General features: G+C 47.0%; 1 protein-coding gene across 6 annotated transcripts in view; it reads left to right on the forward strand.

Annotated features, from left to right (window-relative positions):
* TLN2 (talin 2) overlaps positions 1 to 15,774 on the forward strand; it is a 425,009-nt gene that overhangs the window by 357,990 nt on the left and 51,245 nt on the right. For all 6 annotated transcript variants that reach the window (XM_087428086.1, XM_087428077.1, XM_087428092.1 and 3 more), the window contains 3 exons: positions 1,270 to 1,371; positions 3,738 to 3,857; positions 11,151 to 11,297. In XM_087428086.1, the coding sequence (XP_087284212.1) occupies positions 1,270 to 1,371; positions 3,738 to 3,857; positions 11,151 to 11,297 (369 nt within the window). The remainder of the gene's footprint in view (positions 1 to 1,269; positions 1,372 to 3,737; positions 3,858 to 11,150; positions 11,298 to 15,774) is intronic.

Below are 15,774 nucleotides of genomic sequence, written 5' to 3' on the forward strand. Positions count from 1 at the left end.
GCCACAATGATACCTTCCTTCCTTCAAGTCACGTTGTAGCTTGTGCCTGCTCACGATGGGTTGCTCTTACTGTCAACTCCATCTAACACTTTCCTCATTGTCCTCTTGGCCCCCAGTCTCTTCCTAGACTGCAGACTGTCAGAGAGCTGCCAGGGAAATCTTCTCAAATATGTCCTTGCCTACCCCACATCCCACCATTTCTTTATGATTCCAAGGTTCTTTGTCAAACAGATCCAGCTTCATTTCCACCACTCTCAACAGCCCCCTGCTGTTCACTATACTCACTCTTCCTGTGTTCACTTCTATTCACCTTGTCTCCCCAACTGGAATATCATTCAGCAACCAATGGTGACAGTAACGATGATGATGGTGGTGAAGATGGGTTGCCTTTTTCTTCATCATAATCATCATTGACATTATCATCATTATTATCATCATCATCTTCATTATCGTGGTCATCATCTCCTCTCTTGACCAGGTATAGGCTCAGTTGATCTTTACTACAACCTTCTGATGCTTGGAAGTTTCCAGTGAAGGACGTGAGACTCAGAGAGTTTAAGCAACCAGCTTGAGCCCCATCCACAAGCCCTGGAACCAGGTCTCGAATACAAGTCTTCTGAACCAATATGTCCCCAACCCTTCAAGGGACAGAGCCACTGTCCCACTTGCTCCAACTCTTCTACCCCACAGTGATCTCACCCTTCTCTCAATTCCTATTGCATTTGGAGTCAGGCCAGTGACAAATTATTCATAGTGCTTCCAATTCCTTCTCTTCCCCAACTTAGATCAGAAATGAGGGTCTGGGGTGTAGACGTCTGTGGGCTATATCATTTCTAGGGAAGCCCTTTGTGATATAAATTCTGCCTCCACTCCCAGCTCATCTTGTGCCATTCTGTGCTTCCCTAGAAGTGTCCAGCTCATGCCAACCTCCACATGCTTGAACGCTATTCCCTCTCCTTGGGACACCTTCCTCACCTTTTATATGTAGCAGACTCCCCCTGGTCAGACTTGGCTGAAACATCATTCCTCTGGAAAGCCTTCCCCCTCCTCTCAGACAAGGCAGGGGGTCTCCCCTTGCCTGTGTACCCCGAGTGCCCCGAGTACGCCTCTATGGAAGTTCTTATCGCAGAAGATGGGGGATTCTGTTGGCTCTGGACCAAAGAAACTCTGAGGGCTTCTCCATTTTTCAAAGTTCCCAATTCTAATAAATACAGTCCATACTTCAACAGGCCTCTGATGATATTTGGGTTCTTTTCCTCTCTTCTGTAGCTGGATGAAGGCACGCCTCCAGAACCAAAGGGAACATTTGTCGACTATCAGACGACTGTGGTTAAATACTCCAAAGCCATTGCGGTAACAGCTCAGGAAATGGTAAGAAGAAAAAGAGCCGCCCCACCCACTGTTGGTTGCCCTTTTACCCACCGCCTCCCCTGAGTCTTCAAATCCAGGGTCTCTGGTGGAGAGAGACTAGTCCACGTTTCTAGTTCCTTCTGGGCTCCAGTTCCTGTTGTTCATCTGTGGTCTCTGGCTGCCCATGGTCCAGACGCCCCAGTCCACTGGAGTTCTCTTCTCATGAAGAAGCTGCGAGAGGCTCAGATGACTGAGACGTGGGCGTGAGGACACGGGAGGAAAGGAGAAAGAAAAAATCCTGTTCATCTCACACAGGACTTGAGGAGTTTTTATAGATTAAAGTTACGGTACAAGAGAAGACATTTAAGGATAGAACAGAGATTGTCTAATGGAATCAAATTATAATACTTGGACAATAAGACATTACCAGTCTTGCAGGCAAAATGAAACACCATGGTTATATATAAGAAAAAAAATTGCCCTGACAACAGAAGGCATGTAACTTTTGGAGATAATTGGTTTTTTTTGCTAAAATGTAATGCAATCAGAATTGTATTATATGGATATTTAGATATAAATGGCATCGAGAGATAGTGCATGGTATCTTCATATGTTACCAAGTTACCAAGATGACAATGTCCTCAAAGAACAAATAGGAGTACATAGTAAGAAAGTTCCTCTTAACTTTTGAAGGCTCAGATGTCACGGAATAAAATTTTGAAAGATGCCTCTTTCATGCTGCCATATAAGCCTGAGAGATCAAGTGGCTTTTCCAGCTGGAGGGACCAGACTGAGCCACTGCGTGGTTCCTGCCCCATCAGGCCCGGCGCCTCTGGATGGTTTTGTCATGTAGTCGTGTGTCCACTAGAGGTTGAGCTTGGACCACAAAGCCTTCCCTGGCTGCTGCCGCTCATTCTTAGAAACTCTGTGATTGTGCCAGGCTTGTTGTTGTTTAAAAGGATTTGGGCCAGGGAGGGAGGTAGGAACAGTGCCCATCTCAGTGACAGTGAAAAGCTGGAGTCAGGCCCGAGCTGGTCCTACTCAGAGGCAGGTCACGGGTCGAATCAGGCAGCCCTCCAGTGCCGATTCCTCTGAGCAGGGAGCACAGCATAGCAGGGGGTGAAAACATTTTGAGTGGCCTCGTGGTGTTTCTGGAATATCTCCTGGGCGAGGTTCTTGGTCACCCCGTCTTGACCCTTGGCGTCCATGCTCTTAAGGAGCTCAGCCTCTGGCTGCATCGCCACTCCCGGGATAGCTGGCCTGGGCCCTGAGTTGGCGCAAGTCCCACTTCACCACTTCAGATCGCCCCAGAATTGTTGGGCTCTGCGTGGTAGGGCTCAAATGAAGCAGTTCTTGGTACAGCCTTGCTCTCTTGGGGTTCAGCGTTTGTTCCTGGGGAACCCACGCCTTGGCCTGAAAGCCTGTGACATTTCCTGGTAAACATGCCTTAGACGGCTGCACTTTCCCATCCAGCCTCAGTGAATGTGGAGTCATTTAAAATGTCTTGTTTTTAAGCCCTGTAAAATCGAGGTCTTCAGATGCCACAAAGAGAGAGAAAGTATTGTTATCCAGAGTGAGAGAAGAGGTGGGCAGGAGGGAAGCCTCTTACCCAAGAGGAACAAGGATATCAGTGGCAAGTTAAAACTGCTGTTGTGAGAATTGAGGCATTTTTGTCAGAGGAAGAGGAACAACGAGAAATTAGCATGTTAGCTAGGTAGCATAAATCGAGGTAAGTTTTTCTATGAAGCAGGAGGTAAAAAGGTAGAACTTGACCATTTAGGCTACAGAATACTCTCAACTACATTTGTGGCTGAAACCTTGTCATTCTTTGGCGCAAATTTACTACAAATCTCTCTAAATTTCTTCCTCCAAAACATTTGGCTTATCCATCATTTCTCAGTCATGATTTCCTTAACAGCCCTGTCCTCATGCCCTCTCTTGCCGGTGTGGGACCTGCTTCTGGGTTCCCAGTGACCAGACCAGCTCTTTGCAGAAGTGTGTGACCAGAGGTGTACACTGCATGGGGCTTGCGCCCCCTTGTGGTTCCCTGGGGAACTCTTCTGGTGACCCACAGGATAGGGCTGGCTGTGGCTGCCACTCTCACCTCCCAGAGTGGACCCTGAGGGCCCAGCCTCCACGCTGCACGGCCTGAACCTAGCATGTTCCCCACTGGCCCGGCCAGGACCTTCTGGCCTGAGGGGGGGGCCTGGCCTGTTGTGCGTGATGCAGCATGGGCTTCGCTTGAACTGCCCTCTCTAGTGTCCAGCCCCAAATGCAAGTCAAGAGCTTCAAAGTGAATGAAACCCTTTGGCTTCCAGTGGTATTAACACATGGTTCTCATGCTTTTCTCTGTGTGTGTTTGTGTCTTGCTTGTTTTCTTTTTCCAGATGACTAAGTCGGTTACTAACCCGGAGGAGTTGGGAGGACTGGCTTCACAAATGACCAGTGACTATGGGCACCTGGCTCTCCAGGGCCAAATGGCAGCAGCCACGGCGGAACCAGAGGAGGTCTGCCACCTTAAGCCCCTGTTTTATGAAGCCAACCCCCACTGGTGCCCACTCCCAGGGGATTCTCCGTAGCTTAGGGCCACTCTAGAAGACCCAGAACCTGAGAGCCAGAACCCGGCTTAGTTCCCGTGACTGTGCTGCCAGCCCCCCAGGCTCAGATCCAGTAGCCCCAGGCTGTGCTCAAGGCTCACTGCCCTTTCTGAGGCCAACTGGCTGATATCTGGGCCATCTGGGGAGGTGGGCCTTCAGACAGAAGGACACCTATCCCACAGCCCATCACCTAATTCCAAGGGCCGAACACGCACTGCCATCTTCCTCTCGCTTCCTGCTCCACTTAGCACATCCCCTCAATTATTTTTCTGCTTTCCCAAGGCTCACAGAAGTGTTGGAAGAGCCAAGTATGGGGTTTAGCTGCCCCTCTCTTGAGAAAGGGCTGTGTAGCCTGCTTTTGTGAAACAAAGTCTTGCCCAGATATTGTTGGGGCTTTCTGAGAACTGGCCCAGATCCCTGCCACCGTATCTCCTGCGGTCTCCTCTCCATTACCTAGCTGCCTTCCCTAAACTCACTTTCCTCCGTGGCCAACACAGGCTTTGCTTCAGAATGCCTGCACCCTAAGAGTTTTAAAATGGCAAAAGTTTGGTCCCAAAGTCTGCTTTCTAAGAGCTTCCATCTCTAACACTTCTGAGAAATCAAGTGGTCCATTGGGAAGCAAACAGGATGGCTGGAGCTCCGGGGTCCCTGGTTGCACCTGTATCAGTGTTAGCACGCAGAAGGTGCCCGGTCCCAAGCGACTACATTCATCCTTCAAAAAAGTAAGCTCAGTGTGAAATAACAGTGGAGTGGATTGCAGGGACGCTGGGCAGATGAAGGTGCCTACATCCCGTGAAATTCAGCAAGCCGTTTATTGAGCACAAACCCTGTTCATGACGACATTCCTAAATGAACCAAGCTGTCAGGCAGAAGGTTGTGACTGATCTTCCCTTCTTGCAATGGGTCAATGTCCCTGAGTTAGTCAGTGCTCTTTCTCCTGGGAGTCAGGTCTAAGTGTGTCTCCACAAAGACATACTCCCAGAGACAATACAGAAATGAAGATTCAAAACAAAATCACTTTCTAATGTGTGTTGTAACAATGCATGTAAAGAGGAGTATCATATATATGTACTTGCTTACATATATATCTAGCATGGATGACTTAAGTTTCTAACAGTGCCTGAGTTTTGAGATTTTACAATGATTGAGTATTTAGGCTGCAGCATGCATGACTGTTAAGTCTAAGTGACTACCAAAAAAGAAAAATGATCAGAGACCCGCATCAGGATTCTGTTGATTCTTTACACAGGCCCATCGTTTTTTAAAATAGACTCGTTGTTTTGGTAAGATTATCTGAACTCATAATTCATTTCATTTACATGTAATTTTGAATTTCATAAACAAGTGTAAGGGAACTTATGTAACAAGGAGGAAAAGTTTAGTTGTACAAAAGGAAGAAGTGTTTCGCTTTGCGAGGAGGTTGAAAACTAAGAGACTGATTGTGAGGGAGGTTTGGATCTCTGTCTCCAGAAATCTTTAAAAACGGAATCTACATCCACCTCCCTTGGTTAGTTTAGATATTGACCTGCCTGAGTTATTGAGTGAAGACCCAGTGATCTATGGAGCCCTTTCCACTCTGAGTTCTTATGAGCTACCCACCTCATGCATGAAGCACGCAGATTTTTTTTTATTGCAACCCAGACCATTGAAGCAAAATATAAAATAATGCCAAAGCAGCCAGGAAAGAAAATATATTTCTAAAAGCACATCAACAAGTGACTTTCATTCCTGGCCCTGCATTTGTAGCAGCTGATGTTTTCATTAAGGTTTTCCCTTTGCCCTGTTGCATCTTGAGATGTATTTTACATTCCAGACACAAGAGCAGTGTGACCTGGAGCGGAAAAGAGCAGAAAGAATATAAAATTACCAGTGGCTTGCTAAGGAAAATTCTTTGTATGCGTTAGCCAGACAGCTATTTGGGGGAAAACTGAGAAGGTTAGGAGATCCCTAAAGCAATGTAGTTTTTTATTCCAAGACTGTGGAATTATTTGTGTACCCAAGAGGGCCCGCATCACAGCGTGTGAAAATATTTATATCCAGAGCAAATAAGAACTGCTCCCTTCGCTGCAGTCTGCTGTGCGGAGTCAGCGTTTGGGTCTTTTCCACAATGTGACGATTACAGGACAAGTCATGGCTCTGCCCTAGGAACATCATGCAGGAGTTTTATCTGCTTGTTTCCCATGGAAAATTCAAACTTTTGTTAACATCACTGTGAAAACTACTCTCTTCAGGAAAGTTTAAACCCTCAGGCAACTTTGCGGTGTAAGATTAGTTTCCTCTTTAAAAAAAGAAGAAAGAAATGTAGATCCTGTGAGCCACAACTCCTAGATGTAAATGCTGGGAAAAGATTTAGTGACTCCAGCCTTGTCTCTGAGGAAACTCTGCTGTAACTGCTTGTAATACCACGTGTCTTCAAAGCTGGCCGGAACGTCTGTCAGGAGCCTGTGGTGAGAACCACAGCCCTTTCCCCCAGATGAGATGGGTGTCTGCTCCAGAATTCTCTAAAACTTTCCACTCCAAGACACACTTTCTCTAGGAGGGAAAGTGATGCCCTGCTTCTGTTGTACCCTCTTTATTTTTTCCTTCCATTGTTTTCTATCTAAGGAGAAACTGTCAAGTTTGCCAGACAACATCCATTACGGCCTTTTCAACTTTCACAAGCTCTCCCAGGCAAATTAGATTTGACCTGGTTGCAGATGTGATTGTTTTTAAAGGCTGAGAAAACTCTATGTTTTGTTTAGTTTTAGGCAGTAGAGTATGAGTATATAGCGAGTACCAGTGTTTCTTAGACCCCCCTCTGACTGAAATTTGTTCCAAAACTTCACAAAGGCCAGGCTTCTAATTTCTCTCAAGGCTCAAAACCAGAAGACAATCTTCTCCACTTTACTTTTATTTGGGCAAGAAGGGATGGAGGGTTTTTCTTGAGGTTCAAGTAATGCTTTACTACAGTTGCCAATTTAAAACCCCAAGTTTAATGCCTTTGAGCAACATTCCTTTATAATACACACTGGTGGTAAGTTGTATCACCCTGGGGGCTGGTCGTATTTGCTGAAAAGTTTAGTGTTGCTTTGAGAAGTTAGCATTTTTAAACTGTCATCTGTTTGAGTACAGTTCTTAAAAAGGCATTCCCTTCCTCCATGTTCCTCCAGCAGTACAAGCTGATTTGTGAAATTGCAGTCGAATATGTTAATTCTGTTGTCCTCTTTCATTTAAGTGCCTGCCCTAGCTATCCCACGTGGAAAAGAATAAGAACGTGAGAGTTGTCCATCAAGTCCATACACATGTCAGATGCTGTGCTGGGCGCTGTCCCGTTGACCCTCACAAGTGCAGTGTGAGAGGAGGATTGTTTGTTCTCCGCCTTCACAGATAAGCAGACCGAGGCTCAGGGAGCTTAGTTACATTGTCCAAGACCACACAGCTACAATGGTTAGTGTCGAAGCCACTTTAAAGAACTTTTTGGAATAAGTGAAGTTTCAAGTAAGTGAATAAGAAGTAAATATGTGGAAAAGTCAGGATTTGAACCCAGGTTTGTTGGGCATCACAACCCTTGCTCTTTCCCCTGCAGCAAGCTGCCGCTTTGCACAACATGAACAGTCTCGTGGCACTTTCTGTTTTCTGAGGTGTTTTCACACGTGCCTTTCATTGGTTGTCCGTGAGCCCTGGGAAGAGGGCAGGGCAGGTTCTGTCCCGTGTCACAGGTGAGGGAACAAGGGCCCCGGGAGGTTAGCAGGCCTAACCTCAGGGCTGGAAGCAAGGCCCATGGTCCTTTATGCTGCCCACAGGGGTGGAGGGTTGAGAGCAGGAGTGGGGCTGGGATCCTGAGATCCCTTCCTTCCTGTTACATTCATCCCTCTTAGCCTGTGAAAATAGGTGGGGGAAGCCTATTTCAACTTGTTCTTCTTAGTACTACATTCCTCCTGCATGCTGTCCAAATAGGATCGTGCAGCCAAGTATATAGGAGGTTTGCATGGCCAAACCTCAAGGGGGCCTCCAGGCACCTAGAAGATAGTTGTGTGACCTGGCACAGACCTGACCACCAGGACCAAACCCTGGGTTGACCAAGAACCCCAAGGGCTTTTGCAACTCTTGCCTTATTTTAGTCTCATCCCTTTGCTTTCTGGTGCTGGTCTTCCTCAGTGCTTCCTAACTGGAATTTCATCCCGAATGACCACTGCGCCAGTTCCGCGGTTGCATTTACAGGATCCTTGCTACATGCATGATGTCACCTCCAAAAAAGGGGCTGAGCATCAGGTCGTTGGGGTGTGTTTTAACAGCATGGCCTTTTGAGAAGGGCTGAGGGAGCCTGAGAGTGTTATTGAGGGTGTATTCTCACCATTGATCATGTTTCAGATCTGAGACAGGTCAGGAGCAGGTCCCCTCTCCCTCCCACCCCCAGGGTAATTGGGGAGTGATTTAAGAGGCCAGTGCTTGTCCCAGTGCACCGTCATTTTGCAGACAGCCCAGGTGTGGCTCCGTGCAGGGAGCAGGGGTGGTGCACCGAGAATGCTCTTTCAGAGCCCGGGTCCTTTTCAGCACAATGGTTTCACACCTTATTCCTCAGAACCCTGACCCAGGGAGGTGCTTTGGAAGTTCTGCACGTTTGACTCAAGTCTCACTTTTTAAGCATAATTGAACTATTTTTAAAACTGTTAGGAAAAGCTGCATGTGCTCTTGAATGTATTCTAGGCCAAACGGGAACCCGTTGGGGCCCCCAGTGCCTCACCCTGGGCCGCTGAGGGGTTTTGGGCAGCCCTCAGGCTGATGCAGCATCTGCCCTGCCTGTACGGTCGGGGAACTGCCCGGAAACCGCTCCTGTTTGCTTCATTTACTCACGTAACAGGATTTTCTCAACACTGTGCAACCAGAGCAAAATGCAGAAATGAGTTGGTGGCTGAGGCTGTAACTGGCCTTCGTAACCCCAACTTTTAAACTCTGGTTCACTCAGTCTCATTGTTGACTTATTGTCAAGGATATAAATTTTAATTCAAAGGAAGAGTATATTAATAACAAATTCTATCAATTTTATGTGTTGAGGTTCCATGAGAGATTTTATTTGGGGGAGCGGGTGGGGGTCTGTGCTAAGTGGAAAAAAAGTGGAAAAACGCTCGTCTAATGGATAGAGCACTGTGCTGGGACTAGAGACCTGGATTCTCATCTGGCTTTGCCAGGGACAAGCTGTGTGATCTTGGTCCAATCACATCACTTCTCTGGGCCTCAGTCTCTTCATCTGTAAATGGGGAGGTTGAACTGGTAAGGTCGATTTTAGTTTGAAATTCTATAAATGTTTTTTCCTCCATTTGCCCTTATCTGACTTTCCCGGCAGCACCGATCATGTAGAGATCTGTGCTCATCCTTCACAGCCGACCTCTTGCCTTTGGATTAGCTCTGACCCTTGAGACTTAGGGTTAAACTACAGTCATGCATCACTTAACAATGGGGATGCATTCTGAGAAATGGGTCATTAAGTGATTTCATCATTGTGCGAACAGAGTGTACTTACACAAACCGAGACGGTATAGCCCACTGCACACCTAGGCTGTATGGTACTAATCTGATGGGACTACCGTCCTATGTGTGGTCTGTCACTGATTGAAATGTTATGTGGCACATGACTGCACGTGGATCTGAGAAGCCTCGAGAGCCAGGTTGAGTTTAAAAATTGAATGAGGCATCCTTCTGCTTCAGCTTGGCCTTGTGTTTAAACCAACAAAGATGCCCAGCAACCAGCTACATTTAAATGGCTTTACCGCTGTGTGGGCCAAATTAGAGTATCTCTCCCCCTCTCAGTGGTAGCTTTGTTGCTGCACTAGTCCAGACCTGTTTGCAGAGCTGCCAGGTTGTATCATCCTGGGGTGCCACTCATGTATTCTACGTGGAGAAGGTCAGCAAGAGGCCTTGTGTGACTGTGAAGCTGTTTGAGCTTCACAGTGTACAATAGAAGACACCCAGAAGAGCAGAAGGTCAACTTTCTGGATCAGGAGAGTGTTCTATTAAATGGACTTAAACATCCTTTGGGCCTTAAGAGGTTAAAGTAATTCCCTTTTTCCCTAAAAGCGGTGTGTGTTTCAATAATAGGAGAGTTAACATTTGCAGCCCCCTGCACTCCCCAAAGTCACTTCACCTTAAACTGACTAATGGGGTGATATTGGAAGATAGCATCGAGGTGGCCCAGATCGCCCAGGTTTTATTCACAATACCTGAGATCTTTCAGTTACTATTTTGACAGATGCTGAAAGATAAGTCACAGCTTCTTGCTATTGTGGATTCTTGAAAATAAGACATTAACTAAAGCTTAAGGGTTGTGTTGTTTTGTTTTTAGTTGCTTACCTGGGCTGGAGGGCAGATTATTTATGGCAGCTGTATTGATCAGACCAAAATGAAAATGGGTGTGCCGCAGAGCCAGAGGGATGCAAACTTTGGAAGGTGGAGGTGGAATGTATTACACCTTAAAGAGACAGCTGGCAGTTTGTCCACAGTGGAGCTCATTTGGCTTCTTTTAGCAAAGTCCCTTTTATAATCAGACAACCAGGGGTCGTTAAAAGAATGCGTGCCTGCTGAGCCTTTGCCTCTAAAAAGGTGCTTTTTAAAGGAAACCTCAACCTGGCCTGATAAAAAGGAAGCCTGGGCCCAGCATGCTTGCTCTCACCATGGGGTACAGCTGAGGAAGGGGGTGTTCTGGTTGGTAAACATACCAATTTTGCAAGAATCTGAACACTTTAAAATATGCTTCATACTAAAGCTAATATTTTGAACTTCTAATTACCTTCCAGGGCTGTTGTGAGGAATCAATGAAATTCAATGCGTTACCTGCTTAGAAGAGGCCCTGACACACAGTAGGGGCTCAATAAACGCTTGTTGAATGAACCACAGAATTATCCCACAGAGTTCATCTAATTAACATTCCTATCAGGTGGCTCAGGATACAGACAAGCAATACAGAGGAAAGATAACCAAGATCCGGAAGGCATGCTAGGATGATGAGGCGCAGGCTTGCTTATGAGGGACTGTGGGCATTTTACAGTCTCTAAAAAGGGAAACGAAATCAACCAAATTCCATACTTCACCAAGCACAGGCTCCTAATAGCAGTGGAATTTTCCTAGCCAGGCTCCCATGGGATGCAGGAGAAATTTTCCACGTAAGGAAGACCTCAATGGCAGGGGCCGTAATGCTTCTCCTTCCCCACCCCGGGCTTGCTTCCACAGATCGGCTTCCAGATTCGCACTCGTGTGCAGGACCTGGGCCACGGCTGCATCTTCCTCGTGCAGAAGGCAGGGGCCCTCCAGGTGTGCCCCACAGACAGCTACACCAAGAGGGAGCTCATCGAGTGTGCCCGTGCGGTCACGGAGAAGGTAAGGGACAGCCGTCGCTCACAGCCAGGTAACCCGCACTGGCTCTCTGTGACCCTCTGTGACCCGAGACATAAGTGGGAAACAGCCAAAAACACTCCAGCTGAGTCGTGTCTGGTCATTTTCTCTCTCCCCCAGGGTCTCCCCAGGGACGGGGCACATCAGGGAATTGGGGGTGACCCATGGGCCCTGAGAAATTGAGAGCGTGAGGGGACTGTCCCACGCAGGGCAGGGCCCCAGCGTCCACCCTTTGGAGGGCTCTCCTGCGGACAGACTGGACAGACAGTATCCGAGTCGTGAGCAGCACCAGGAGCCCTCCCTGCAGCCTCCTTTGAAGCTTTTGCGCCCTGGGCTTCCTTTTCTGGGAGGCTCCTAGGTGCTGTGGGCTGAGGAAGGACCTGCACTCCTTTCGTGTAACCTCTCCTTTCCAGACGAGACTGGCGTGGGGGCGGGTCATGCGCCCTGCCCGCAGGCGTGTGGCACCTTGCTGGAGAGCAGGAATCTGCACATTTTCTGACTTGAAGGCAGCTGTTTGTCGAGAGAATCGTGTAGTGTAGTGAATGGGGCTCTAGGATCTCAGCTATGTGACTTCATCCTTCCAAGCCTCGATTTCCTCTGTGCAGTGAGGATAAAGAAAGCTCATTCCTGGCCCATAGGGTTGTGAAGATTAAATGCAGTGATTCGTGTAAAAGTGCTTGCTCTGTGCCAGACACATTATTCAACATTTAATAAATACGAGCTGCTGTTCTCCGTGAACTCTCCTCCAACACTCTCTTCTCGAAGTTTTCCCTGGTTAACAGTGCGCCGCTCTAAACATCCCTTCATTCCCAGGAGCTCCTTGATCCTCCCATGGTATGCTGATCTTTTGCTTTGCTTCTTTCTCTGAGTCATTTTTCAGGACAGCTGTTTTGCAGGCTGCTCCCTCTCCTTCACTTGGGTTCCTAGGACATAGAGCTCGGCACTGGTTAGAAGCTTGGCAACAAGACTTGAGGGTGGCAGGGGACCCCTCATCTGGAAGCTGCCACTACAGAGGCTGTTCTGTACATGGCCCCTCGCCGAGGCCAAGCAGCGGTCTGGCCGTCTCCCGCCGCCCACAGGACTGCCCAGGCCTCCCTGGACTCCACAGGATGAGGAAATAAATCTCTCAGCTCGAGGAAGGCTTTCTCCTTTCAAAGCCCTTGCTTGTTGTTGAAGTTACTCTTGCCAAGTTTCCCCATAGAAGACCTTGTAACTGGAGCATGTGAGAGGGAAGGAGCGGGTCCGAGCTTCACGGTGTTGGTGAGCGTGGCCAAGCAACACAGTCTTCCTGAGCTGGCCCTGGGCTTACTGCTTCTCCCAGCAGAGGCTCCATGATTTGGGCCCCTGGGGAAGGATCAAAGGCAGGGGTCAGCTCCTTCAGAGCAACTGGCCTTTTCAGCAGTTTCTTGCTACATGTCCCTGCTCTTCTTCTGCGCTCCTATCTCCACCTGCTGTGTCTGTCTTAGATGTCTTGATTGTGCCCGTGTACCATCCCCCCAGCCATGAGCCCCTTGACTTGTTCACCTTTGTGTACTCATCCCCTAGTAGATGCTCAGTTAACACCTGCTGACATGCACACCTTTCACAGTGGGCAGGACACTTTCTGGACTCTTTTCTTTCATCCTGGCTGGGAACGTCCCTCCCAGCCTTCTGATTACTTGATCTTTGTCACCCGTCCTGTGGGAGTTCTTTCCAGAAACTGGATACCTCATTTCCAGGCCAGCTCTGCGCCAGTCTGACTCATCTTTTCTTGGTGGGACATAGTGGCATTTAACTCAGGAAAGGAGGAGCAGGCAAATGAGGAAGAGAAACAGTTCCTTGTGGGCTGGTCTTGGGATGTGACAGGTACTCAGGAAATGGGGCCTTTGCCCCTCCTGCCAGGCTGTGTCACGGCATCTGCTAAGATCTGAGCAGCTCAGGAGGGAGACGGCACTCAAACTCTGTGCCTCTCACTGATGCTGCAGCTCCTCTGTCCTGGTCAGCATGTTTTAAAAAATGCATTCACAAGACACTTTCAGACTCCTCTTCCAGTCAGCCATAGTCAAGGATGGCTGATGATGGGCACACAGAGATTAATAGAAGGCTCCTGGCCTCAAAGAGCCTTCAGCCGCTAGCCGGATGCGTGTTTTAACCTGCGGTTGATAGGCCATCCTGAGAGCAGGGACGGTGTGCTGTGCAGTTCTTCAGAGGTGCAGCCGTCTGTTTGGAAGAGGAGAGTTGAGAAAGCGTCTCAATGGCGGCTTTAAGCTGTCTCTTGCAGGCTGTGTAGCTCAGTGGCTGGAGAAGAAGAGGGAGGGGGCATTGCAGGCAGAGAGCAGACGCATAGCAGGGAAGGTGGGGAGTTTGGGGACGTAAGGAGCTGGCTGATGTGGCAAGAATGTGGTGGAGACCAGAGAAGTTGAACCTAGTTGTAAAGAAAGTGCAGCTCCTCCCCACAGCCAGGGGAGGATTGTACCCAGGGATGTGGTGGGTCAGGTTTGTGTTGTAGGAAAGTGTCTTTAGGAACAATGAGAGTATACTGGAGAGGTAGCAGGTAGCAGTGGAAGGTTTCCACCTTAGCTGGCTTGCTAGACCCTCAGGTCACTGGAGTTATTACCTAGTGGTGGGTGACGGCTCAAGGGAGTGTTAGAGGTGGAGAGGTTACATATGTAGACCCCTCTGGGCTCCACCTCCTCCAGGCTCCACTATGAAGGATTTCTAATCAAGAGGCAGACAAGGGAAGGAGTGATGAGCGTTAGCAGAGGGCTATTCTATAGAAAACCTGATCAGAGGGGACAGAAATGGCCACACCTTTCACAGGAGCCTATTCCTTTATCCCTCGTTGTGGTTTCAGAAATATAATCATAATTAAATAAATAATAGTATCTGCCCTTTACTGAACCCTTATATGCCAAGTCCCATGCTAATCACTTTACATATATATTTTTCCCCACTTATTCTTCCCATCAACCTGATAGGCTAGAAGTCATAGCCCCATTTTACAGATGAGGAAACTGAGACTTCAGTGAACCAGCTTGCCCAAGGTCGTATTGCCAGCAAATGGCAGTGCTGGTATCCAGACTCAGGCTGTTGACTCCAAAGTGTGCTGTTAACCCCTCAGCTGCATTGACTCCCAGAGAGAGAGTTCAGTGTTGTGGGTGTGTGTGTTTACTTTTTTCCCCCAGTTTTATTGAGATATAATTGACATTCAGCACTGTATAAGTTTAGATTGTACAGCATAATGATTCGTTTTACATATATCATGAAATGATTACTACAGTAAGTTTAGTTAACATCCATCATCTCGTATAGGTACAAAAGATATATATGTATATATGTTTTTTTTCCTTGTGACGAGAACTTTTAGGATCTACTCTTAACAACTTTTATAAAAGCCATAGAGCAGTGTTAACTATAGTCATCATCTTGTACATTACATCCCTAGGACTTATTTATTTATAACTGGAAGTTTGTGCCTTTTAACCCCCTTCACCTAATGCCCCCGCCCCCCACCCCATAACCACAAACCTGATCTCTTTTTCTATGAGTTGGGTTGTTTTTATTTTGTCTTTAATTTTTATTCAATGTATTTAAACTAAAAGCAAAAAATAAAAACAGTTCACCAGTTTCTCCCATCCCCCACTACCTGCCACTGACAACCACTGTTTGTTCTCTGTATTTATGAGCTTGTTTTTTTTTTAAATTTATTTTATTTTTTAGATTCCGCATATGAGAGACATCATACGGTATTTCTTTGTCTTATTTCACTTAGCTTAATACCCTCGAGGTACACCCATGTTGTCGCAAATGGCAAGATTTCATTCTTTTTTTATGGCTAAATAATATTCCTGTGTGCACGGTTTTTTAATCCATCCATGGACACTTAGATTGTTTTCATGTCTTGGCTATTGTAAATAATGCTACAATGAACGTGGGGGTGCATATGTCTTTTCGAGTTAGTGATTTTGTTTTCCTCAGATAAATACACAGAAGTGGAACTGCTGGATCATATGGCAGTTCTATTTTTAATGTTTTGAGGAAGCTCCATACTGTTTTCCATAGTGGCTGCACCAATTTACATTCCCACCGACAGTGTACGAGGGTTCTCTCTTCTCCACATCCTTGCCAACACTTGTTTCTTTTTGATAATAGCCATTCTAACAGGTGTGAGGTGATATCTCATTGTGGTTTTGATTTGTTTTTCCCTGAATATTAATGATGTAGAGCGTCTTTTCATGTACCGGTTGGCTGTCTATATGTCTCCTTTGGAAAAATGTCTATTCAGATCCTCTGCCCATTTTTTAATAAGATTGGGGTTTTTTTGCTACCGAGTTGTATGAGTTCTTTATATTTTTTGGATATTAGCCTCTTATCAGATACATGATTTGCAAATATTTTCTCCCATTCAATAGGCTGCCTTTTCATTTTGTTGATGGTTTCCTTTGCTGTGCAGAAGCTTTTTAGTTTAAGTCCCACTTGTTTA

The sequence above is a fragment of the Ceratotherium simum genome, chromosome 3, assembly GCF_057802395.1.
Source record: "Ceratotherium simum simum isolate JZ-2026a chromosome 3, ASM5780239v1, whole genome shotgun sequence".
In the NCBI taxonomy this organism is placed as follows: Eukaryota; Metazoa; Chordata; class Mammalia; order Perissodactyla; family Rhinocerotidae; genus Ceratotherium; species Ceratotherium simum.